Below are 27,821 nucleotides of genomic sequence, written 5' to 3' on the forward strand. Positions count from 1 at the left end.
TCCTCTAGCTGGAATAATGTCAGGCCCAGCATTTCTGCCATCCACTAGATGGAATAATGTCAGGCCCAGTGTTTCTGTAATCCACTAGATGGAATAATGTCAGGCCCAGGGTTTCTGTAATCCACTAGATGGAATAATGTCAGGCCCAGGGTTTCTGTAATCCACTAGATGGAATAATGTCAGGCCCAGGGTTTCTGTAATCCACTAGATGGAATAATGTCAGGCCCAGTGTTTCTGTAATCCACTAGATGGAATAATGTCAGGCCCAGTGTTTCTGTAATCCACTAGATGGAATAATGTCAGGCCCAGGGTTTCTGTAATCCACTAGATGGAATAATGTCAGGCCCAGGGTTTCTGTAATCCACTAGATGGAATAATGTCAGGCCCAGGGTTTCTGTAATCCACTAGATGGAATAATGTCAGGCCCAGTGTTTCTGTAATCCACTAGATGGAATAATGTCAGGCCCAGTGTTTCTGTAATCCACTAGATGGAATAATGTCAGGCCCAGTGTTTCTGTAATCCACTAGATGGAATAATGTCAGGCCCAGGGTTTCTGTAATCCACTAGATGGAATATGGCCATTTGGTTTCTTTCATTTCTTTATTGGCTGAATCAACAAAAATGTACCAGTACTGAGTGTGTGTGTGTGGCTGGGGTCTCATGGTACTCACCCTTCCCACCTCCACCAGGTTGGTCACCATGACAATAGTTGCCGTGTTCTCCTGCCACACCATCCTCCAGAAGTCGTAGACAGTCTCCTGCATGGGCCCTGAGGAGAGAAAGAAAACGGGAGTGGTGAAATCCCTGAGCGGTTTCCTTCCGTCCCATTGATACACCATCCAAAGTGTAATAAATAACTTCACCATGCTCATGGAAGATTATATTTTTACCCATCTACCAATGGGTGCCCATCTTTGTGAGGCATTGGAAAACCTCCCAGGTCTTTGTGGTTGAATCTGTGTTTGAAATCCACACCTCGACTGAGGGACCTTACAGATAATTGTATGTGTGGGGTACAGAGATGAGGGACCTTACAGATAATTGTATGTGTGGGGTACAGAGATGAGGGACCTTACAGATAATTGTATGTGTGGGGTACAGAGATGAGGGACCTTACAGATAATTGTATGTGTGGGGTACAGAGATGAGGGACCTTACAGATAATTGTATGTGTGGGGGTACAGAGATGAGGGACCTTACAGATAATTGTATGTGTGGGGTACAGAGATGAGGGACCTTACAGATAATTGTATGTGTGGGGTACAGAGATGAGGGACCTTACAGATAATTGTATGTGTGGGGTACAGAGATGAGGGACCTTACAGATAATTGTATGTGTGGGGTACAGAGATGAGGGACCTTACAGATAATTGTATGTGTGGGGTACAGAGATGAGGGACCTTACAGATAATTGTATGTGTGGGGTACAGAGATGAGGGACCTTACAGATAATTGTATGTGTGGGGTACAGAGATGAGGTGGTCCTTCAAAAAATCATGTTAAACTCTATTATTGCACACAGAGGGAGTCCATGCAACTTTTGACTTGTTAAGCACATTTTTTACTCCTGAACTTATTTAGGCTTGCCATAACAAAGGGGTTGAATACTTATTGACTCAAGACATTTCAGCTTTTCATTTTTAATTGATTATTAACAATTTCAAAAAACATAATTCCACTTTGACATTATGGGGAAATGTGAGTAGGCCAATGACACAACATCTCAATTGAATCCATTTTAAACTCAGGCTGTAAAATCAAAATGTGTGAAAAGTCAGGGGATGTGAATACCTTCTGAAGGCACTATGTTATCAATGACACCAACGCAAGTGTTTTTTTCCACTCAAGTATTGTCAGTATTGTTGCAACTCATTTGTCTGTCTCATCACCTGCAACTCATTTGTCTGTCTCATCACCTGCAACTCATTTGTCTGTCTCATCACCTGCAACTCATTTGTCTGTCTCATCACCTGCAACTCATTTGTCTGTCTCATCACCTGCAACTCATTTGTCTGTCTCATCACCTGCAACTCATTTGTCTGTCTCATCACCTGCAACTCATTTGTCTGTCTCATCACCTGCAACTCATTTGTCTGTCTCATCACCTGCAACTCATTTGTCTGTCTCATCACCTGCAACTCATTTGTCTGTCTCATCACCTGCAACTCATTTGTCTGTCTCATCACCTGCAACTCATTTGTCTGTCTCATCACCTGCAACTCATTTGTCTGTCTCATCACCTACAACTCATTTGTCCGTCTCATCACCTGCAACTCATTTGTCTGTCTCATCACCTGCAACTCATTTGTCTGTCTCATCACCTGCAACTCATTTGTCTGTCTCATCACCTGCAACTCATTTGTCTGTCTCATCACCTGCAACTCATTTGTCTGTCTCATCACCTGCAACTCATTTGTCTGTCTCATCACCTGCAACTCATTTGTCTGTCTCATCACCTGCAACTCATTTGTCTGTCTCATCACCCGCAACTCATTTGTCTGTCTCATCACCCGCGTCTTCGACCAGGTTATTGTCATACTGATTTAATGCTCATCACATCCCTTACATTTGTCCATTGCTTGCTTGCTTTCTGAGCATGAAAAGTACACAGGTTGATTAACACCTTGTTTTTCCCCAGTTGAACCTGATCAAAACGGAATACAGTCGCTGTGTGCCCGTGCATTCTGATCACTGTTGACAGGGGAATCAACTAATGCCTGGATCTAAGTCTGCACACACAGACACACACGCCAACACAAGCTGAATGACAAGGTAGAGGGACAGAAGTCTGCACACACAGACACACACGCCAACACAAGCTGAATGACAAGGTAGGAGGACAGAAGTCTGCACACACAGACACACACGCCAACACAAGCTGAATGACAAGGTAGAGGGACAGAAGTCTGCACACACAGACACACACGCCAACACCAGCTGAATGACAAGGTAGGAGGACAGAAGTCTGCACACACAGACACACACGCCAACACCAGCTGAATGACAAGGTAGGAGGACAGAAGTCTGCACACACAGACACACACGCCAACACCAGCTGAATGACAAGGTAGGAGGACAGAAGTCTGCACACACAGACACACACGCCAACACAAGCTGAATGACAAGGTAGGAGGACAGAAGTCTGCACACACAGACACACACGCCAACACCAGCTGAATGACAAGGTAGAGGGACAGAAGTCTGCACACACAGACACACACGCCAACACCAGCTGAATGACAAGGTAGGAGGACAGAAGTCTGCACACACAGACACACACGCCAACACAAGCTGAATGACAAGGTAGAGGGACAGAAGTCTGCACACACAGACACACACGCCAACACAAGCTGAATGACAAGGTAGGAGGACAGAAGTCTGCACACACAGACACACACGCCAACACAAGCTGAATGACAAGGTAGGAGGACAGAAGTCTGCACACACAGACACACACGCCAACACCAGCTGAATGACAAGGTAGGAAGACAGAAGTCTGCACACACAGACACACACGCCAACACAAGCTGAATGACAAGGTAGGGCGACAGAAGTCTGCACACACAGACACACACGCCAACACAAGCTGAATGACAAGGTAGGGCGACAGAAGTCTGCACACACAGACACACACGCCAACACAAGCTGAATGACAAGGTAGGGCGACAGAAGTCTGCACACACTCCCAATTAACTCCTAAACACTTTAATGTGGGCCGTGTTTCAGATTGTGCCGAGCAATGAAGGATCCCTGCAAGGAAGAATTACTCATTTAATTAATTCAAATAAACATTATTTTTTAATTAACTGGCAAATTTTTTTTTTAAAGACTTGACGAGCTAATTAGCTCCTGCAAATCTGTGTGTGTGTGTTCCTGCAAATCTGTGTGTGTGTGTTCCTGCAAATCTGTGTGTGTGTGTTCGAGAGCTGTGACGCGTGTACCTCCAGACATGGCAAACTGCGTCCAACAGCTAAACCACACACACACACACAGCTCACTGCAGATGTTCCATATTCATGCTCAAACAAACAGCCGCATTACAAAACACTTGTGTCGCTCGAGAATCCTCCTGGTGTGACATTGCCGGGTGCCTCTAGTGCGAGCAAGCCACTTTTCTCATTAGCGATGCCAGGCCCCATGTTCTCCTGGTATTCATGACCATCTCTCCTAGGAACAAGAGCTGAGTGTGTCAGGCCAATACACTCCCTGTTCTCCTCTGTCCCCCTTTACTCCTCCTGATAGCATCACCAGCCTCCTTTTTTTGCTTCTTTACTATAAACTTACTATCTTTAAGGCAGATTTAGTTCAATCCAGGTTTGGGTTCAATTCGATATTTCTGAATGTAATTCAATTTGAATTGGCTACACCCCACAGGAAGCACAATTTGAACTGGAATTCATTTCAAACCAATTCAAAGAGACATGAAACATATGAGTCTTATTCCTTTGACAAATATTTTGGCAAAAGCATCCGACACCTCCTACTAAAGAAATACATTTACCGTTTCAAGTATTAGCTTGCCTATAACTCAGTGTCAAATAGTAATTTGTTAGTATTTTTGTCATGAGGTTCCATTCTAGAAAGTTTGATCTAACGCACACATAGATATGCATTGTTGTTCAATATTTAATTGTAGGTCAATTAGGAATGATTGTAGTCCGAATACAATACTATAATTATTTAAAAAAAATAGTTTTAGAAGACTTGAGTTTTGAAAATGAAATGTTTAACATAGTATTGGTAACCATACTTGATGAGCACAATGATGGAATATATTATCCGTTTGAATTTCACTGAATTCAATTCAACTTATTTTCATTCAAATTAAATACAAATTATGCTTCCTGTAGGGTGTGGCTAATAAAATAAAAATTATATATATATATTGGAATTTAAGACAAATTTCGCAACTCAATTCAGAATTGACATCAACCGTGGTTTAAACAGTGGTTCAACGTGGTTCAACCGTGGTTTAATTAGCACAGTGGTTGTCTTACAGTTCCTCATGTTTTTCTCTCTGAGAAAGTAGTGATGATATGCAGATGATATGATAAATGCCCAGTACTCTGCATATTCCTGGAGGATTGATCTCCCAACTCTTTCCATCTAAGAGTGCTATGCTAGTACTCCCCCCCCCCTTATGCAGATACTTTGTGAACTTGCAAGACACTTGCCAACCAAAACAGTAATCTGTGTTGACATAGCGTTAACAGCGTGTGGCGAAAGAAAATCTCGGCGGAGAAGAGAAGCAGAGCGGCTGGTGTCGTCTTCTGAGAGAAGAAAAAGTGACATCCTTTTTCAGATACAGTAAATGGCCTAGCGCAGCAGAGGGTGAAGTCAAGTCAGCCAATTAGATGTGGAGAAGAGCTTCTCCCATAGTGCATTGGGGGAATAGGACAAGGAAGCAGGAGAAAAAGCTCAACAAAAGCTTCACAGACAGCCCGAGCGGACAGGCTGTCAGAGGAGAGGCTCTGTCCGTGAGGAGACTGGAATGCTTTTCATCTTGCTACACTGAGAGACAGACAGACTGCTGGGATTCTTCAGGAGGAAGAGAGACGGAGGCTATGTGCAAGGCAGCCAGGGGTTGTGTGAGGGCACAGTTAATGTGTATGTGTCTACTTAAAACATTTGAAAAAGTGTTGGAATATTGATCTGGTAGTAAAGGTGATATGTATTGTATCAATTATATTGTATTAAAAAGGCCAACCGACCAAAAGAGGTGGATGAAGAAGATGCAGCTGTTCGGGGTACCATGCTCGGTCAAAGTGTATGAACGCCAGTGGCAGCCAAGCGTCCGATTGGCCTGCAGCACATATGAGCCTTTCAACTGGACAACGGCTTAGTTACTGTTTTTCCGCTCTCGCTCCCCGCTTTGAAAGTCTTTTAAAGTTGCAAACACTAACATGACATATATTTAAAAAAAGGCCAATTCTGTCTGAGGCCGGTGTGTTCCATTATTTTCTCTCCTATTCAATGTATATAAAGACTAATTACAGTAAGTATTGCATAGTCTCATTAAATAGGATAGAGGTCAACCCTCTCCAAGTACAGACATGCTATTTTCTACTCCCTGTATTTAGCCATGTTATTTTCTGCTCCCTGTATACAGTGTGACGACCCTCAGACAGAGACCCTCCCACTCTGTCTGCCAAATTCTTTCTCTTTGCGCTTGTTTTCCTTAATAGGATGTCGGTGGGCGGAGCCGGGAGGGTCGTCAGTGAAATGTGACACACCTGGGCTCAGGTGTGTCCCAGGATAAATGCACCTCTTCCCCATTCATTGAGGAGACTCTCCATGCAGACACCGATAGATTTTGGTCGTGGCATTTTTGTGTCTGTTTTTGTTTGTTTGCGTTGGCACCTTTCATCACCCCTCATTATCACATTAATGCACGCAACCACTCACTTACACACACCATTGTTAATTGTATTTAGTTAATACATAGATTTTGTTATTCCTTATCTCCACGTTGTCTCCCTTTTTCTTATGAACTTTGAGCCGATTCGTGACAACAGCCATGTTATTATCTACTCCCTATACATAGCCATGTTATTTTCTACTCTATATATAGCCATGTTATTATCTACTCCCTATACATAGCCATGTTATTTTCTACTCCCTATACAGCCATGTTATTTTCTACTCCCTATACAGCCATGTTATTTTCTACTCCCTAAACAGCCATGTTATTTTCTACTCTCTATATATAGCCATGTTATTTTCTACTCCCTATATATAGCCATGTTATTTTCTACTCTCTATATATAGCCATGTTATTTTCTACTCCCTATATATAGCCATGTTATTTTCTACTCCCTATATAGCCATGTTATTATCTACTCCCTATATATAGCCATGTTATTTTCTACTCCCTATACAGCCATGTTATTTTCTACTCCCTATATATAGCCATGTTATTTTCTACTCCCTATATAGCCATGTTATTATCTACTCCCTATATATAGCCATGTTATTTTCTACTCCCTATATATAGCCATGTTATTTTCTACTCCCTATATATAGCCATGTTATTTTCTACTCCCTATACAGCCATGTTATTTTCTACTCTCTATATATAGCCATGTTATTTTCTACTCTATATATAGCCATGTTATTTTCTACTCCCTATATAGAGCCATGTTATTTTCTACTCCCTATATATAGCCATGTTATTTTCTACTCCCTATATATAGCCATGTTATTTTCTACTCTCTATATATAGCCATGTTATTTTCTACTCCCTATATAGCCATGTTATTTTCTACTCCCTATATAGAGCCATGTTATTTTCTACTCCCTATATATAGCCATGTTATTTTCTACTCTCTATATATAGCCATGTTATTTTCTACTCTCTATATATAGCCATGTTATTTTCTACTCCCTATATAGAGCCATGTTATTTTCTACTCCCTATATATAGCCATGTTATTTTCTACTCCCTATACAGCCATGTTATTTTCTACTCTCTATATATAGCCATGTTATTTTCTACTCCCTATATATAGCCATGTTATTTTCTACTCCCTATATAGCCATGTTATTATCTACTCCCTATATATAGCCATGTTATTTTCTACTCCCTATACAGCCATGTTATTTTCTACTCCCTATACAGCCATGTTATTTTCTACTCCCTGTATATAGCCATGTTATTTTCTACTCCCTGTATATAGCCATGTTATTTTCTACTCCCTATACAGCCATGTTATTTTCTACTCCCTATATAGCCATGTTATTTTCTACTCCCTATATATAGCCATGTTATTTTCTACTCCCTATATATAACCATGTTATTTTCTACTCCCTATACAGCCATGTTATTTTCTACTCCCTATATATAGCCATGTTCTTTTCTACTCCCTATATATAACCATGTTATTTTCTACTCCCTATATATAACCATGTTATTTTCTACTCCCTATATAGCCATGTTATTTTCTACTCCCTATACAGCCATGTTATTTTCTACTCCCTATACAGCCATGTTATTTTCTACTCCCTATATAGCCATGTTATTTTCTACTCCCTATACAGCCATGTTATTTTCTACTCCCTATACAGCCATGTTATTTTCTACTCCCTATACAGCCATGTTATTTTCTACTCCCTATACAGCCATGTTATTTTCTACTCCCTATACAGCCATGTTATTTTCTACTCCCTATACAGCCATGTTATTTTCTACTCCCTATATAGCCATGTTATTTTCTACTCCCTATACAGCCATGTTATTTTCTACTCCCTATACAGCCATGTTATTTTCTACTCCCTATACAGCCATGTTATTTTCTACTCCCTATACAGCCATGTTATTTTCTACTCCCTATATATAGCCATGTTATTTTCTACTCCCTATACAGCCATGTTATTTTCTACTCCCTATATATAGCCATGTTATTTTCTACTCCCTATATATAGCCATGTTATTTTCTACTCCCTATATATAACCATGTTATTTTCTACTCCCTATACAGCCATGTTATTTTCTACTCCCTGTATATAGCCATGTTATTTTCTACTCCCTATGCAGCCATGTTATTTTCTACTCCCTATATATAACCATGTTATTTTCTACTCCCTATATATAGCCATGTTATTTTCTACTCCCTATATATAACCATGTTATTTTCTACTCCCTATACAGCCATGTTATTTTCTACTCCCTGTATATAGCCATGTTATTTTCTGCTCCCTGTATACAGTGTGACGACCCTCAGACAGAGACCCTCCCACTCTGTCTGCCAAATTCTTTCTCTTTGCGCTTGTTTTCCTTAATAGGATGTCGGTGGGCGGAGCCGGGAGGGTCGTCAGTGAAATGTGACACACCTGGGCTCAGGTGTGTCCCAGGATAAATGCACCTCTTCCCCATTCATTGAGGAGACTCTCCATGCAGACACCGATAGATTTTGGTCGTGGCATTTTTGTGTCTGTTTTTGTTTGTTTGCGTTGGCACCTTTCATCACCCCTCATTATCACATTAATGCACGCAACCACTCACTTACACACACCATTGTTAATTGTATTTAGTTAATACATAGATTTTGTTATTCCTTATCTCCACGTTGTCTCCCTTTTTCTTATGAACTTTGAGCCGATTCGTGACAACAGCCATGTTATTATCTACTCCCTATGCAGCAATGTTATTTTCTACTCTATATATAGCCATGTTATTTTCTACTCCCTATATATAGCCATGTTATTTTCTACTCCCTATATAGCCATGTTATTTTCTACTCCCTATACAGCCATGTTATTTTCTACTCTCTATATATAGCCATGTTATTTTCTACTCCCTATATAGCCATGTTATTTTCTACTCTCTATATATAGCCATGTTATTTTCTACTCCCTATATATAGCCATGTTATTTTCTACTCCCTATATAGCCATGTTATTATCTACTCCCTATATATAGCCATGTTATTTTCTACTCCCTATACAGCCATGTTATTTTCTACTCCCTATATAGCCATGTTATTATCTACTCCCTATATATAGCCATGTTATTTTCTACTCCCTATATATAGCCATGTTATTTTCTACTCCCTATATATAGCCATGTTATTTTCTACTCCCTATACAGCCATGTTATTTTCTACTCTCTATATATAGCCATGTTATTTTCTACTCTATATATAGCCATGTTATTTTCTACTCCCTATATAGAGCCATGTTATTTTCTACTCCCTATATATAGCCATGTTATTTTCTACTCCCTATATATAGCCATGTTATTTTCTACTCTCTATATATAGCCATGTTATTTTCTACTCCCTATATAGCCATGTTATTTTCTACTCCCTATATAGAGCCATGTTATTTTCTACTCCCTATATATAGCCATGTTATTTTCTACTCTCTATATATAGCCATGTTATTTTCTACTCTCTATATATAGCCATGTTATTTTCTACTCCCTATATAGAGCCATGTTATTTTCTACTCCCTATATATAGCCATGTTATTTTCTACTCCCTATACAGCCATGTTATTTTCTACTCTCTATATATAGCCATGTTATTTTCTACTCCCTATATATAGCCATGTTATTTTCTACTCCCTATATAGCCATGTTATTTTCTACTCCCTATACAGCCATGTTATTTTCTACTCCCTATACAGCCATGTTATTTTCTACTCCCTATACAGCCATGTTATTTTCTACTCCCTGTATATAGCCATGTTATTTTCTACTCCCTATACAGCCATGTTATTTTCTACTCCCTATATAGCCATGTTATTTTCTACTCCCTATATATAGCCATGTTATTTTCTACTCCCTATATATAACCATGTTATTTTCTACTCCCTATACAGCCATGTTATTTTCTACTCCCTATATATAGCCATGTTCTTTTCTACTCCCTATATTTAACCATGTTATTTTCTACTCCCTATATATAACCATGTTATTTTCTACTCCCTATATATAGCCATGTTATTTTCTACTCCCTATCAGCAGCCATGTTATTTTCTACTCCCTATATATAACCATGTTATTTTCTACTCCCTATGCAGCCATGTTATTTTCTACTCCCTATATATAACCATGTTATTTTCTACTCCCTATACAGCCATGTTATTTTCTACTCCCTATATATAGCCATGTTATTTTCTACTCCCTATACAGCCATGTTATTTTCTACTCCCTATATATAGCCATGTTATTTTCTACTCCCTATACAGCCATGTTATTTTCTACTCCCTATATATAGCCATGTTATTTTCTACTCCCTATATATAACCATGTTATTTTCTACTCCCTATACAGCCATGTTATTTTCTACTCCCTGTATATAGCCATGTTATTTTCTACTCCCTATGCAGCCATGTTATTTTCTACTCCCTATATATAACCATGTTATTTTCTACTCCCTATATAGCCATGTTATTTTCTACTCCCTATATATAACCATGTTATTTTCTACTCCCTATACAGCCATGTTATTTTCTACTCCCTGTATATAGCCATGTTATTTTCTACTCCCTATGCAGCCATGTTATTTTCTACTCCCTATATATAACCATGTTATTTTCTACTCCCTATACAGCCATGTTATTTTCTACTCCCTATGCAGCCATGTTATTTTCTACTCCCTATATATAACCATGTTATTTTCTACTCCCTATATAGCCATGTTATTTTCTACTCCCTATATATAACCATGTTATTTTCTACTCCCTATATATAACCATGTTATTTTCTACTCCCTATACAGCCATGTTATTTTCTGCTCCCTATATATAGCCATGTTATTTTCTACTCCCTATACAGCCATGTTATTTTCTACTCCCTATACAGCCATGTTATTTTCTACTCCCTATATAGCCATGTTATTTTCTACTCCCTATATATAGCCATGTTATTTTCTACTCCCTATATATAACCATGTTATTTTCTACTCCCTATACAGCCATGTTATTTTCTACTCCCTGTATATAGCCATGTTATTTTCTACTCCCTATGCAGCCATGTTATTTTCTACTCCCTATATATAACCATGTTATTTTCTACTCCCTATACAGCCATGTTATTTTCTACTCCCTATATATAGCCATGTTATTTTCTACTCCCTATACAGCCATGTTATTTTCTACTCCCTATATATAGCCATGTTATTTTCTACTCCCTATACAGCCATGTTATTTTCTACTCCCTATATATAGCCATGTTATTTTCTACTCCCTATATATAACCATGTTATTTTCTACTCCCTATACAGCCATGTTATTTTCTACTCCCTATATATAGCCATGTTATTTTCTACTCCTATACAGCCATGTTATTTTCTACTCCCTATATATAGCCATGTTATTTTCTACTCCCTATACAGCCATGTTATTTTCTACTCCCTATATATAGCCATGTTATTTTCTACTCCCTATATATAACCATGTTATTTTCTACTCCCTATACAGCCATGTTATTTTCTACTCCTGTATATAGCCATGTTATTTTCTACTCCCTATGCAGCCATGTTATTTTCTACTCCCTATATATAACCATGTTATTTTCTACTCCCTATATAGCCATGTTATTTTCTACTCCCTATATATAACCATGTTATTTTCTACTCCCTATACAGCCATGTTATTTTCTACTCCCTGTATATAGCCATGTTATTTTCTACTCCCTATGCAGCCATGTTATTTTCTACTCCCTATATATAACCATGTTATTTTCTACTCCCTATACAGCCATGTTATTTTCTACTCCCTATGCAGCCATGTTATTTTCTACTCCCTATATATAACCATGTTATTTTCTACTCCCTATATAGCCATGTTATTTTCTACTCCCTATATATAACCATGTTATTTTCTACTCCCTATATATAACCATGTTATTTTCTACTCCCTATACAGCCATGTTATTTTCTGCTCCCTATATATAGCCATGTTATTTTCTACTCCCTATACAGCCATGTTATTTTCTACTCCCTATACAGCCATGTTATTTTCTACTCCCTATATAGCCATGTTATTTTCTACTCCCTATATATAGCCATGTTATTTTCTACTCCCTATATATAACCATGTTATTTTCTACTCCCTATACAGCCATGTTATTTTCTACTCCCTGTATATAGCCATGTTATTTTCTACTCCCTATGCAGCCATGTTATTTTCTACTCCCTATATATAACCATGTTATTTTCTACTCCCTATACAGCCATGTTATTTTCTACTCCCTATATATAGCCATGTTATTTTCTACTCCCTATACAGCCATGTTATTTTCTACTCCCTATATATAGCCATGTTATTTTCTACTCCCTATACAGCCATGTTATTTTCTACTCCCTATATATAGCCATGTTATTTTCTACTCCCTATATATAACCATGTTATTTTCTACTCCCTATACAGCCATGTTATTTTCTACTCCCTGTATATAGCCATGTTATTTTCTACTCCCTATGCAGCCATGTTATTTTCTACTCCCTATATATAACCATGTTATTTTCTACTCCCTATATAGCCATGTTATTTTCTACTCCCTATATATAACCATGTTATTTTCTACTCCCTATACAGCCATGTTATTTTCTACTCCCTGTATATAGCCATGTTATTTTCTACTCCCTATGCAGCCATGTTATTTTCTACTCCCTATATATAACCATGTTATTTTCTACTCCCTATACAGCCATGTTATTTTCTACTCCCTATGCAGCCATGTTATTTTCTACTCCCTATGCAGCCATGTTATTTTCTACTCCCTATACAGCCATGTTATTTTCTACTCTATATATAGCCATGTTATTTTCTACTCCCTATATAGAGCCATGTTATTTTCTACTCCCTATATATAGCCATGTTATTTTCTACTCCCTATATATAGCCATGTTATTTTCTACTCTCTATATATAGCCATGTTATTTTCTACTCCCTATATAGCCATGTTATTTTCTACTCCCTATATAGAGCCATGTTATTTTCTACTCCCTATATATAGCCATGTTATTTTCTACTCTCTATATATAGCCATGTTATTTTCTACTCTCTATATATAGCCATGTTATTTTCTACTCCCTATATAGAGCCATGTTATTTTCTACTCCCTATATATAGCCATGTTATTTTCTACTCCCTATACAGCCATGTTATTTTCTACTCTCTATATATAGCCATGTTATTTTCTACTCCCTATATATAGCCATGTTATTTTCTACTCCCTATATAGCCATGTTATTTTCTACTCCCTATACAGCCATGTTATTTTCTACTCCCTATACAGCCATGTTATTTTCTACTCCCTATACAGCCATGTTATTTTCTACTCCTGTATATAGCCATGTTATTTTCTACTCCCTATACAGCCATGTTATTTTCTACTCCCTATATAGCCATGTTATTTTCTACTCCCTATATATAGCCATGTTATTTTCTACTCCCTATATATAACCATGTTATTTTCTACTCCCTATACAGCCATGTTATTTTCTACTCCCTATATATAGCCATGTTCTTTTCTACTCCCTATATTTAACCATGTTATTTTCTACTCCCTATATATAACCATGTTATTTTCTACTCCCTATATATAGCCATGTTATTTTCTACTCCCTATACAGCCATGTTATTTTCTACTCCCTATATATAACCATGTTATTTTCTACTCCCTATGCAGCCATGTTATTTTCTACTCCCTATATATAACCATGTTATTTTCTACTCCCTATACAGCCATGTTATTTTCTACTCCCTATATATAGCCATGTTATTTTCTACTCCCTATACAGCCATGTTATTTTCTACTCCCTATATATAGCCATGTTATTTTCTACTCCCTATACAGCCATGTTATTTTCTACTCCCTATATATAGCCATGTTATTTTCTACTCCCTATATATAACCATGTTATTTTCTACTCCCTATACAGCCATGTTATTTTCTACTCCCTGTATATAGCCATGTTATTTTCTACTCCCTATGCAGCCATGTTATTTTCTACTCCCTATATATAACCATGTTATTTTCTACTCCCTATATAGCCATGTTATTTTCTACTCCCTATATATAACCATGTTATTTTCTACTCCCTATACAGCCATGTTATTTTCTACTCCCTGTATATAGCCATGTTATTTTCTACTCCCTATGCAGCCATGTTATTTTCTACTCCCTATATATAACCATGTTATTTTCTACTCCCTATACAGCCATGTTATTTTCTACTCCCTATGCAGCCATGTTATTTTCTACTCCCTATATATAACCATGTTATTTTCTACTCCCTATATAGCCATGTTATTTTCTACTCCCTATATATAACCATGTTATTTTCTACTCCCTATATATAACCATGTTATTTTCTACTCCCTATACAGCCATGTTATTTTCTGCTCCCTATATATAGCCATGTTATTTTCTACTCCCTATACAGCCATGTTATTTTCTACTCCCTATACAGCCATGTTATTTTCTACTCCCTATATAGCCATGTTATTTTCTACTCCCTATATATAGCCATGTTATTTTCTACTCCCTATATATAACCATGTTATTTTCTACTCCCTATACAGCCATGTTATTTTCTACTCCCTGTATATAGCCATGTTATTTTCTACTCCCTATGCAGCCATGTTATTTTCTACTCCCTATATATAACCATGTTATTTTCTACTCCCTATACAGCCATGTTATTTTCTACTCCCTATATATAGCCATGTTATTTTCTACTCCCTATACAGCCATGTTATTTTCTACTCCCTATATATAGCCATGTTATTTTCTACTCCCTATACAGCCATGTTATTTTCTACTCCCTATATATAGCCATGTTATTTTCTACTCCCTATATATAACCATGTTATTTTCTACTCCCTATACAGCCATGTTATTTTCTACTCCCTGTATATAGCCATGTTATTTTCTACTCCCTATGCAGCCATGTTATTTTCTACTCCCTATATATAACCATGTTATTTTCTACTCCCTATACAGCCATGTTATTTTCTACTCCCTATGCAGCCATGTTATTTTCTACTCCCTATATATAACCATGTTATTTTCTACTCCCTATATAGCCATGTTATTTTCTACTCCCTATATATAACCATGTTATTTTCTACTCCCTATACAGCCATGTTATTTTCTACTCCCTGTATATAGCCATGTTATTTTCTACTCCCTATGCAGCCATGTTATTTTCTACTCCCTATATATAACCATGTTATTTTCTACTCCCTATACAGCCATGTTATTTTCTACTCCCTATATAGAGCCATGTTATTTTCTACTCCCTATATATAGCCATGTTATTTTCTACTCTCTATATATAGCCATGTTATTTTCTACTCTCTATATATAGCCATGTTATTTTCTACTCCCTATATAGAGCCATGTTATTTTCTACTCCCTATATATAGCCATGTTATTTTCTACTCCCTATACAGCCATGTTATTTTCTACTCCCTATATATAGCCATGTTATTTTCTACTCCCTATATATAGCCATGTTATTTTCTACTCCCTATATAGCCATGTTATTTTCTACTCCCTATACAGCCATGTTATTTTCTACTCCCTATACAGCCATGTTATTTTCTACTCCCTATACAGCCATGTTATTTTCTACTCCCTGTATATAGCCATGTTATTTTCTACTCCCTGTATATAGCCATGTTATTTTCTACTCCCTATACAGCCATGTTATTTTCTACTCCCTATATAGCCATGTTATTTTCTACTCCCTATATATAGCCATGTTATTTTCTACTCCCTATATATAACCATGTTATTTTCTACTCCCTATACAGCCATGTTATTTTCTACTCCCTATATATAGCCATGTTCTTTTCTACTCCCTATATATAACCATGTTATTTTCTACTCCCTATATATAACCATGTTATTTTCTACTCCCTATACAGCCATGTTATTTTCTACTCCCTATATATAGCCATGTTATTTTCTACTCCCTATACAGCCATGTTATTTTCTACTCCCTATATATAGCCATGTTATTTTCTACTCCCTATACAGCCATGTTATTTTCTACTCCCTATATATAGCCATGTTATTTTCTACTCCCTATATATAACCATGTTATTTTCTACTCCCTATACAGCCATGTTATTTTCTACTCCTGTATATAGCCATGTTATTTTCTACTCCCTATGCAGCCATGTTATTTTCTACTCCCTATATATAACCATGTTATTTTCTACTCCCTATATAGCCATGTTATTTTCTACTCCCTATATATAACCATGTTATTTTCTACTCCCTATACAGCCATGTTATTTTCTACTCCCTGTATATAGCCATGTTATTTTCTACTCCCTATGCAGCCATGTTATTTTCTACTCCCTATATATAACCATGTTATTTTCTACTCCCTATACAGCCATGTTATTTTCTACTCCCTATATATAGCCATGTTATTTTCTGCTCCCTGTATATAGCCATGTTATTTTCTGCTCCCTGTATACAGCCATGTTATTTTCTACTTCCTGTATTCAGACATGTTATTTTCTACTTCCTGTATACAGCCATGTTATTTTCTACTTCCTGTATACAGCCATGTTATTTTCTACTTCCTGTATTCAGACATGATATTTTCTGCTCCCTGTATACAGCCAATTTGTTTTACTCTATTTTTTTGTTATTCACTGTGTATTTATTCCTCCTGTCACCATTTCTATTTGATTTTTGATCTTATCTTTAACTCTGCATTACTGGAAACAATGTCGTACACGGAGTCACACTACCAAGTCATAGTGGAGGCCGTTTAAGATGCTGGTCGGGTCCAGAGCAGCCAGGAGGGTGGCCATTATGCCAGGCCAACTAGACCAGACTGCAGAGTCTATTATGTCTCAATGGGCTGCCTTTACTCGGAGTGAGCAAGGAATGGAATTACCTTTGCGCGGCTGGCTGAGGAAACAGGGCCTCTGAGAACTGCACAACAATTAACTATCAATCAGAGAGCCCCTCCAGGGGGCTTGTTGGAAAAGCGGTCCTCTTACACAGCCAGCATCTGCCTGCCGGATTAACGCAGTTATAAAACACACACCTATAGACATGCACGTGCATGAATGCGCACACACACATACAAATGCGCCAGTACACATGGCCTAATCCATTTATTTATTACTGCGCTCTTCCTTTCTCATCCCTCGTTCTCTCTCCACCCCTCCTGCTCACACGGCTGATGAATTGTTCTATGACGCTACATAACACTGCTTGGAAGGTGGAGAGGAGGTTGGTTAAAGAGAGGGGAGTCCCACAGCTTTTTACACATCTCCTATATATCCGTGTTGACACTTCCGATGAGGCCGTCAGTCTGAACAGCAGACGGAAGAGTCGCAGATCTGACAACAATACTGAAAATATTCAGACAAGAGAATGCCTATGGTGTGTTGCTGTTCTTACCTTGGGTAGAGATGTAGTGATTTGGTCTGTGGTAGCCCTGAAATCCGAAAGACAGAGCGAGAGAGAGAAACAAACTTTAAGCATGCGAGTCAAAAAGGTTTGAACACACAAAGGAATGCAGGATAATGGGCATATTTGTTTACTTGAGTCAAAAAGCAAAACCTGCTGCAGTGAAAACATATTTCAAAAGCAGCAGTCTGATCTTAAATTAAATGAATAAATAATTCAAACCAATTAGAAAGAAAAGGTTGATTGGGCTTCCAGCAAATATAACGTTAGTGAACACACATGTAAATAAGGATCATGATTGACATAAATTCATGTAAAACCCACACTAACAGGCAGTTAGTTATATTAACAGTATTGCACTTTTCATGTAGCCTCATTTCTTGGCCAGCTAATAGTCTAACCATCGATCAAGCAACATTATGGACTAAACATTCAAATCCTGTGTTGCTGCAGGATTATTTTGTTGTGACAATAGTGGTCAAATTAACATCCAACATACACATGGTTGTACTATTCTTCCAATGCATATTGTGTGATTTACCTTCGTAATACGCTCAATCTCCTAGGGATTACTCGAATCCCTACAAATTTAATTTGTCGAGCATCTTGTATTCTAGCAAGGCCTACCGTACAAAGTGGGAAGCTAAACGTAAGCGTAAAGAGCCATTCCCACACGCCACAAAGTGTGAGCCATTGTCTTCATCTGGTCTAGCTCTTAACACCGCCATATTTAATTTACCTCAACAGTAATTAACTTTCTCAATGTGGAATATAAAAGGACTGAATCAAACAGGAAAACTTAATCCCTCTACTGTGATAGGCTGGGCTCTCTGCCTCTCTGGGCTCGGTCTGCCCCTCTGGGCTCTGACGGGCTCTCTGCCCCTCTGGGCTCTGACGGGCTCTCTGCCCCTCTGGGCTCTGACGGGCTCTCTGCCCCTCTGGGCTCTGACGGGCTCTCTGCCCCTCTGGGCTCTGACGGGCTCTCTGCCCCTCTGGGCTCTGACGGGCTCTCTGCCCCTCTGGGCTCTGACGGGCTCTCTGCCCCTCTGGGCTCTCTGACTCTCTGCCCCTCTGGGCTCTCTGCCCCCCTCTGGGCTCTGACGGGCTCTCTGCCCCCCTCTGGGCTCTGACGGGCTCTCTGCCCCTCTGGGCTCTGCCCCTCTGGGCGGGCTCTCTGCCCCCTCTGGGCTCTGACGGGCTCTCTGCCCCTCTGGGCTCTGACGGGCTCTCTGCCCCCCTCTGGGCTCTGACGGGCTCTCTGCCCCTCTGGGCTCTGACGGGCTCTCTGCCCCTCTGGGCTCTGACGGGCTCTCTGGGCTCTCTGCCCCTCTGGGCTCTGACGGGCTCTCTGCCCCTCTGGGCTCTGACGGGCTCTCTGCCCCTCTGGGCTCTGACGGGCTCTCTGCCCCTCTGGGCTCTGACGGGCTCTCTGCCCCTCTGGGCTCTGACGGGCTCTCTGCCCCTCTGGGCTCTGACGGGCTCTCTGCCCCTCTGGGCTCTGACGGGCTCTCTGCCCCTCTGGGCTCTGACGGGCTCTCTGCCCCTCTGGGCTCTGACGGGCTCTCTGCCCCTCTGGGCTCTGACGGGCTCTCTGCCTCTCTGATTTCTTTATATATTGTCCGGCATAAGAGTTGTTTATCCTCTTGCTCTACACACTATCGATGAATTATCACCGTGGGAGCACACATGGTGAGGAAAATCGACTATAGAGTTAGTTAGCGAGAGACTATTAGGAGAAGGGTTTTTGACTGGTCACGTATTGTGTGATCATCATGATGGAAGAAAGGTTTCGACGTTCTTCTGAAATTCGACTTCATTGGGATCTGTTGAGTCTGTGCCTGGGAGACAAGCAGCACTCACTAAAGTGCTGCAGAGTTCACTGACTGACTGCGCCACACACAAACCCTAGCCTGGTCCCAGATCTGTGCTAATTAGCCAACTGCTATGGTCGTCGTCATGCAAGACAGCACAAACAGATCTTGGACCAGGCTACAGAAACACTCGGGAGGGAGCAGCGAGCCAGACAGAGTCTGAACGGAGAGGTTCATCGGAGGGAGGTGTACAGTACATATACAGGTCTTCAGGCCTGTGTCCTAATAGGAGTCCTGATGGTTAATTCACCACGAGTCCCTTGGGGGTCAGGCTGTAAGTAGCTTCATCAGCTAACCTGCAGTGCAGCTAGATGAGCCGCAGAATGCTAATTCAACACAACACACACAGGACTGGACACAGATACACGACTGGACACAGGCACAGGACTGGACACACAAACACCCAGAATTTATTTCTGCTATATTCTAATGAGTACTGTAAAACTGATTCTTAGGAAATTGATTTGGTGGGATGACAAATCCTTATTTCAAATGCTAAATGTCCATTAAGTTTCTAGGGACAGCATCTTAACAGACTTAACAACAACGTAGCAACAACGTAACAGATGTCACTCTACATAATGTCCTTGTAATCACACCTCCCAGACCCAAACAACAATCACGTATGCAAATAAAAATGGTTCTGGATAACTTCTGGTTATAGAGAACTATAAGAACAGGCGGTACCCAAGCAAGACAGCGAGGACTTAGATGTTTCCGCTCTAACACTTAGATAGTCCTCTATTGACAATGAGCCGCTGCTTTCATAATTATCTCTTTATCAATCTCCGAGCACCTGCACTGCAAATCTACACTCATTTACATTTGAAGAGGGAGCTAACGCTAATGTTGCTAATGGCTAATGACAAATGAAGGCAAAGCTCGGAGTGGCGGTAGAGGAGGAGGCATGGAGGAGGAGGCGAGGATGGCGAGGAGGAAGCTAGGAGGTAGAGGGGGAGGTAAGGATGTAGAGGGGGAGACAAGGAGGTAGAGGGGGAGGCAAGAAGGTAGAGGGGGAGGCAAGGAGGTAGAGGGGGAGGCGTGGAGGAAGCGAGGAGGTAGAGGGGTAGGCATGAAGGAAGCAGAGAGGAGGTAAAGGAGGAGGCGAGGAGGAAGCTAGTAGGTAGAGGGGGGGGTGGAGGAAGCTAGGAGGTAGAGGGGGAGGTGTGGAGGAAGCTAGGAGGTAGAGGGGGAGGTGTGGAGGAAGCTAGGAGGTAGAGGGGGAGGTGTGAAGGAGGCGGAGAGGAGGTAAAGGAGGAGGCGAGGAGGAAGCTAGGAGGTAGAGGGGGAGGAAGCTAAGAGGTAGAGGGGAGGAAGCTAGGAGGTAGAGGGGGAGGCGTGAAGGAGGCAGAGAGGAGGTAAAGGAGGAGGCGAGGAGGAAGCTAGGAGGTAGAGTGGGAGGCGTGGAGAAAGCTAGGAGGTAGAGTGGGAGGCGTGGAGAAAGCTAGGAGGTAGAGGGGGAGGCGTGAAGGAGGAGGCGAGGAGGTAGAGGGGGAGATGAGAAGGTAGAGGGGAGGTGTGGAGGAGGAGGCAAGGATGGAGAGGGGGAGGCGAGGAGGTGGAGGGGAGGCGAGGAGGTAGAGGGGGAGGTGAGGAAGAGGGAGATGATAAGTATGCATGGGGTGGTTGGTTGGCGTGGGTTGCACTGTGCCAGCTGGTTGACTGGAGAGGAAAATAAAATGTACTCTGTCAACAGTAATAGCCAGGAGGGTAAACAAGGGGTGGGTTTTTAGCAAACCAACAATCCTACGTGCTGGACGTGTCTGTGTGCAGTCCGTAGAGTTGGACCAAGTATTCTAATTCTACAGATTGGACATACAGCGCAATCAGAAAGTATTCTGACCTCTTGACTTTTTCCACATTTTGTTACATTAAAGCCTTATTCTAAAATGTAATCAATTGTTTTTCCCCCTCATCAATCTACACACAATACCCAATTTTAACTCCTTTTTTCTCCCCAATTTTGTGGTATCCCATTGGTAGTTACAGTCTTGTCTTATTGGTGCAATTCCCGTACTTGTTGTTGGGAACCTTCAATACTGCAGACATTTTTTGACACCCTTCCCCAGATCTGTGCCTCGACACAATCCTGTCTCTGAATTATATGGACAACTCCTTCGACCTCATGGATTGGTTTTTGCTCTGACATGCACTGTCAACTGTGGGACATTGTATAGACCGGTGTGTACCTTTCCAAATCATGTCCGATCAACTGAATTTTCCACAGGTGGACTCCAATCAAGTTGTAGAAACATCTCAAGGATGATCAATGGAAACAGGATGCACCTGAGCTCATTTTATAGCCATTATAGAATAAGGCTGTAACCTAACAAAATGTTGAAAAAGTCAACGGGTCTGAACACTTTCCAAAGGCACTGTATATATCCCTATTTTGAGAGGAAGAGGAAAGGAGGAGAGTGAGGAGGATTGGGGGGGCTATAAGCAGTAGCCTTGCCATCATCTCGTTCCTTCTGAGAGCTATGCGCACACACATGCTGGCTGACCTTTCTGTCTAACCCCGGCTGGTGTTGTACTTACATCCACGTAATTTGCATTAATGTAGTCAGAGCTCTGCTCTCCCTCAATAGCCTGCAGCCGGACACGGGAGTGATCATCTGGAGGAAGACAGGACAGAGAGAGAGAGAGAAACAAGGGCCCCATTAGTCATACGAACGAGACGGAGATGAAAACACTGGTAGGCCATCCCTGTGGAGGATAGGGACTATGAAGTTTAAGGTCATCAACTCCTGCAGGTACAACTACCAGGTCACTGTGTTTTTCTCTGACATATGCCCTATAGAAGGAAGCCTTTTCCTGGTTTAATAAGTAGAAGTCCCTATTCATTAGGGTGCAAGTCAACGGTGGTGTGGAAGTGAACTACGCTAGCACTGTTCAGTTTCAGTTCTTCTTTATTTTTAGAATTCAAAGAGAATGATCTGGACCCAGTGAGTCCAAATCACCAGATAGTTGCAGAGAATAAGCTTTGGTAAATCAACCATAGTGAAGTGTGCCTCTACTTAATCAAAATCACCACAACAGAGCTCTGTTATGAAACAAGTGTCTATCCATTAGTCAAAATAATTCAATTTGACTAATACGAGATATCTCCTCTGTTCTCTCTTTCTCTCCCATTTCACAGAGGAGACGCTAACTCACTCTGAATGATTTATTCACTTTAATTATTACAGCCGGCAGAAAACTGGCAGTCCATCCAACATGCCCTGCAGCTAATTGGCAGCCGCGCCGGGTGGAGAACTGTGATTGGTCGGTTGCTCATTTGCAGAGACAGGAAGTGTCCGGAATCTTATTGCCGTGGAAATGACAGGGGCGGTCTCCTCGTTGGGGGACTGGTATAGCTGTGAGGGTGGTGTGTGTGTGACACCCTCGGCAATGTCTCAAGCCCAGAAATGAAATTGTTCCCAAGTCAGGGCTCATTTTCATAATTGCAAAGGCAATTAGTACTGCCTGTGTGTATATGTCTGATAGGATGTCAGTTGTCGTGACAATCACAGCTTAAAGATGACATTTTCAGGAAGAGAATGATCGCAGTTCTTATAGTTAACATTCAGTAGAACCATTTCATATGTTCCAAACTATACGCTGCTCTAAAAGGACAAACAATACAGCCTTGACATTTTTCACAATAATGTTCACAAATAGACCCACACTGAGAATTTATATCCAACTGGGGGATTTGACTGACGAGACAAAAAAGGAAGAATTGTTTGTACCCACATGCAATAATGTTTCCGTATCGGTTCTTCATCCTGTTCTCGTCTTTCTTGGCAGAGTCCCACGGTGCAGACTGTCCTTCAAAGAAGCTCTGCGGATGGAAGGAAAGAAAAAGAGAGAGAAACAGGAGAGAGAGAGAGAGGGGGGAACAGAGAGAGAGAGAGAGAGAGAGAGAGAGAGAGAGAGAGAGGAAGAGAGAGAGAGAGAGAGAGAGAGAGAGAGAGAGAGAGAGAGAGAGGGGGAACAGAGAGAGAAACAGGAGAGAGAGAGAGAGAGAGAGAGAGAGAGAGAGAGAGGGGGAACAGAGAGAGAAACAGGAGAGAGAGAGAGAGAGGGGGAACAGAGAGAGAAACAGGAGAGAGAGAGAGAGAGGGGGAACAGAGAGAGAAACAGAAGAGAGAGAGAGAGAGGGGGAACAGAGAGAGAAACAGAAGAGAGAGAGAGAGAGAGAGGGGGAACAGAGAGAGAAACAGAAGAGAGAGAGAGAGAGAGAGAGGGGGAACAGAGAGAGAAACAGAAGAGAGAGAGAGAGGGGGGGAACAGAGAGAGAAACAGAGAGAGAGAGAGAGAGGGGGAACAGAGAGAGAAACAGAAGAGAGAGAGAGAGAGAGAGGGGGAACAGAGAGAGATACAGAAGAGAGAGAGAGAGAGGGGGAACAGAGAGAGAAACAGAAGAGAGAGAGAGAGAGAGAGGGGAACAGAGAGAGAAACAGAAGAGAGAGAGAGAGAGAGGGGGAACAGAGAGAGATACAGGAGAGAGAGAGAGAGAGAGAGGGGGAACAGAGAGAGATACAGAAGAGAGAGAGAGAGAGAGAGGGGGAACAGAGAGAGAAACAGAAGAGAGAGAGAGGGGGAACAGAGAGAGAAACAGAAGAGAGAGAGAGAGAGAGAGGGGGAACAGAGAGAGAAACAGAAGAGAGAGAGAGAGAGGGGGCCACAGAGAGAGATACAGAAGAGAGAGAGAGAGAGAGGGGGAACAGAGAGAGAAACAGAGAGAGAGAGAGAGAGAGAGAGGGGAACAGAGAGAGAAACAGAAGAGAGAGAGAGAGAGAGAGAGGGTGGAACAGAGAGAGAAACAGAAGAGAGAGAGAGAGAGGGGGAACAGAGAGAGATACAGAAGAGAGAGAGAGAGAGGGGGAACAGAGAGAGAAACAGGAGAGAGAGAGAGAGAGAGGGGGGAACAGAGAGAGAAATAGAAGAGAGAGAGAGAGAGAGGGGGGAACAGAGAGAGAAACAGGAGAGAGAGAGAGAGAGAGAGAGGAGGGGACAGAGAGAGAAACAGAGAGAGAGAGAGAGAGAGAGGGGGAACAGAGAGAGAAAGTGTTAAACAGGAGGACATGAAAGGTCCTAAGGGTTAGGAGGTCAGCTCTTTAAATGGACAGCACAGCTCAGTCGTGGATCCTTTCCAGTCAAAACAGAGATATATCTTCATCATTATTAAAGATGAGAGGAAGCAGGAGAACGGCCTTCTGGGAGCAATGGTGCCCATTAGGCCACCACTGAAGCCAATCAGAATCTCTCTAACCTCACCGAGGTAGAACACCAGTCCTCCTTACAAACTGTGCCCACATACTCTCTGAAAGACTAGTCCCCGAAACATACCAGAAGATGAACACACACACACACACACACACACACACACACACACACACACACACACACACACACACACACACACACACACACACACACACACACACCTGCCTGATCAAAAAACTCTGCTCGAGCACAGCACCACCTATTAATAGTATGAGTTTTTGGGAATTCTGATCTTGCACCGGAACACCCAATTAGGACTAATTATGAAAATAAATGTCATTGCTGGAGTGGTGCTGTTGATTATTGGTTCTTTACCCAGGCTAGGGGCTACTGCTTTCCTCCTGTAAGTTAATGTCTCCTCCACTTCCCCCCAACATCACGTCTCCAAAGAGTGGTGCTGTTGATTATTGGTTCTTTACCCAGGCTAGGGGCTACTGCTTTCCTCCTGTAAGTTAATGTCTCCTCCACTTCCCCCCAACATCACGTCTCCAAAGAGTGGTGCTGTTGATTATTGGTTCTTTACCCAGGCTAGGGGCTACTGCTTTCCTCCTGTAAGTTAATGTCTCCTCCACTTCCCCCCAACATCACGTCTCCAAAGAGTGGTGCTGTTGATTATTGGTTCTTTACCCAGGCTAGGGGCTACTGCTTTCCTCCTGTAAGTTAATGTCTCCTCCACTTCCCCCCAACATCACGTCTCCAAAGAGTGGTGCTGTTGATTATTGGTTCTTTACCCAGGCTAGGGGCTACTGCTTTCCTCCTGTAAGTTAATGTCTCCTCCACTTCCCCCCAACATCACGTCTCCAAAGAGTGGTGCTGTTGATTATTGGTTCTTTACCCAGGCTAGGGGCTACTGCTTTCCTCTTGTAAGTTACTGTCTCCTCCACTTCCCCCCAACATCACGTCTCCAAAGAGTGTCAGGACGTATAAACGGATCATAACGAGGTGTTGTTATTTAGCCATACCCATCCCACGCTCTTTCCAATACCACTCGATCTCTCTTAGTCCCATCAGACAATTCATCTGATTAGATTTGATTGCTTGCAGTGCAACTTATTTTTTACCTGTAAATCCTACTTACCCCCCCCCCCCCTAGATCTCTCGCGCGCTTCTTCCCCTCAATGATATGACACGGAACAAGAAGCCTTGATCAGTCCTCTGAGTGGATAATGAAACAGCTCAGTCCTCATGACGAGGAGCCTCTTCACACCGCCCCCTCCCACCCCACGGCATACGCAATGAAGGGAAAGGCACCACCACTCCAAATCAAATGATGGTGAACTTGGTGTATTTTCTGAAAGGTGGTGACTGGGATGCCTAAGGTGTGAAAATATGTCATTTATTAACAGTTATCAATGGATATCACACAGCCATTTGACTAAATGAGGATGAAGGAGTAATCAGAAAGGACGGAATAAAATGTGTATTTTCCTGAAGACGTCTTTGGTGTCGAGGGTCTCCGGCATTAATATGCAAACAATCCTTTGAGTACACATTTAGACGTCACCTTGAGATGAGCTTAAAAGACCAGCCTTATCACCTGACTTTTACCAAGCACGGTTGGGTGTTGGAAAAACATGCCCTTACAGGTCTTGTTAACCGCAAGGGACACTTTGAAGAGAAGGCCGTAGTTTAACGCAGATCACATTCTCTCTCTCTGAATGTCTCAGAACTAGCTGCAGTAAAGAGGCATTAAACACAGTTTAACACATGTTGACAATACTGCAGATGCTTATAGTCTCCTCCCTCCATCTCCCTCTCTAGGTTTAGAGTTTCAAAGTGGTGCTGGTTTGTTATTCATTGCTGCCGTGTGTCTTTCAAGAGAGCTATCTTTTCATGTGCAAGATGTGACAAGGAGCTGCCCTGATGAGCGAGAGAACCAGGGGAGGAGAGGATTGATAGAGAGAGACTCTCTCTCCCTTTTCCTTCCTCCAGAGGTGAGCGGTGTCAATGAGAAAAAGATTACTATAAAAAATCTGGACTCTGTCAAAATATCTTGGGAAGAGATAGATAACACAAAAAAATATTATGTGATGTGAAGTGCACCAACACTGGCAGGTGTTCAACTATTCATTGTGTTACTTCATCATTTTTGACTGCCAGCTTTGAAAAATAATAGATTTGGCAACAATGTCTCTTGTGTTTGCAAGACTTCTACGAAATCTGCGGCTCGAGGTAAAATACAAAATTGGGTAATACAACATTTATTTAAGACATGTTAGAGTTTGCAACATGCTTTTCTGAGCCTATTAAATCACCCAAAAGTTGGATACTAATGAAAAAAGGTCTAGCAAAATATAAAACATAATATTGTATTACTAACATCCATAGCAGCAAACTGTGGGGGAATTACAAGTCAAATGGCTAGGAGGTAGCTCCAGGCTCCATCTATCCCCCTTGGCACTATCATACTAATCTACCATTGGCCAGGTTTTCCCACCACCCGCCAGTAACCCTTAACGTGATTGGTGGATGGTGGAAAGCCAGTAATGAATTCAAAGCCCTGCTTACTTTCCCCCCCAAAAAACATTTTCAAAGCCTTAAACAGATGATTTTCATGGAAGTAGAGCTACTGAGATGAGATCTGTGGTCGACTCTCACGAGACCAAATCCAAACAAAGGTTGTTTACAAATTAGTTTACATCCCTGTAAATCAGCATTTCTCCTTTGCCAAGATAATCCATCCACCTGACAAGTGTGGCATATGAAGAAGCTGATTAAACAGCATGGTCATTACACAGGTGCACCTTGTGCTGGGGACAATAAAAGGCCACTCTAAAATGTGCAG

General features: G+C 41.3%; 1 protein-coding gene across 12 annotated transcripts in view; it reads right to left on the reverse strand.

Annotated features, from left to right (window-relative positions):
- Positions 1–27,821, reverse strand: part of LOC123991376 (receptor-type tyrosine-protein phosphatase mu-like) — a 335,771-nt gene that overhangs the window by 29,490 nt on the left and 278,460 nt on the right. For all 12 annotated transcript variants that reach the window (XM_046292910.1, XM_046292905.1, XM_046292908.1 and 9 more), the window contains 4 exons: positions 23,501–23,588; positions 22,304–22,380; positions 17,886–17,922; positions 673–770 (listed from right to left, as the gene is read on the reverse strand). In XM_046292910.1, coding sequence (XP_046148866.1) covers positions 673–770; positions 17,886–17,922; positions 22,304–22,380; positions 23,501–23,588 — 300 coding nt within the window. The remainder of the gene's footprint in view (positions 1–672; positions 771–17,885; positions 17,923–22,303; positions 22,381–23,500; positions 23,589–27,821) is intronic.

This window comes from Oncorhynchus gorbuscha, linkage group LG12, assembly GCF_021184085.1.
Source record: "Oncorhynchus gorbuscha isolate QuinsamMale2020 ecotype Even-year linkage group LG12, OgorEven_v1.0, whole genome shotgun sequence".
In the NCBI taxonomy this organism is placed as follows: domain Eukaryota; kingdom Metazoa; phylum Chordata; class Actinopteri; order Salmoniformes; family Salmonidae; genus Oncorhynchus; species Oncorhynchus gorbuscha.